General features: G+C 47.9%; 1 protein-coding gene across 1 annotated transcript in view; it reads left to right on the top strand.

Annotated features, from left to right (window-relative positions):
- The window catches only part of LOC119581728 (alpha-(1,6)-fucosyltransferase-like), a gene marked incomplete at its 3' end in the record, with an annotated part of 49,931 nt that overhangs the window by 41,978 nt on the left and 7,715 nt on the right, over positions 1-238 (top strand). Inside the window, 1 exon segment of the mRNA XM_037929856.1 lies at positions 65-215. Within this exon segment, the coding sequence (XP_037785784.1) occupies positions 65-215 (151 nt within the window).

Raw genomic sequence — 238 nt, 5'->3', positions numbered from 1 at the left:
AATCAAACTATAAATCTGCAGTAATAGTATCCATGATATTCCACATTCTCCCCCTCCTCCATAGGTACCCGGAGTACAAGCTCCTGTACAACTCGGCCAGTGTAGACTCGACGCGCAAAAGCCAGCGGAAAAGGGGGTCGAGTTTACAATATTTTCTCGCTGATGTTTACTTTCTGTCGCGATCCGACTACCTTGTCTGCGGGATGACTTCCAATGTAAGAAAGAGGGAGGAGGAGGG

This window comes from Penaeus monodon, chromosome 15, assembly GCF_015228065.2.
Source record: "Penaeus monodon isolate SGIC_2016 chromosome 15, NSTDA_Pmon_1, whole genome shotgun sequence".
NCBI classification, from domain to species: Eukaryota; Metazoa; Arthropoda; class Malacostraca; order Decapoda; family Penaeidae; genus Penaeus; species Penaeus monodon.
The sequence above is the reverse complement of the archived record's forward strand: the minus strand, read 5'-3'. Positions and strand labels throughout refer to the sequence as shown.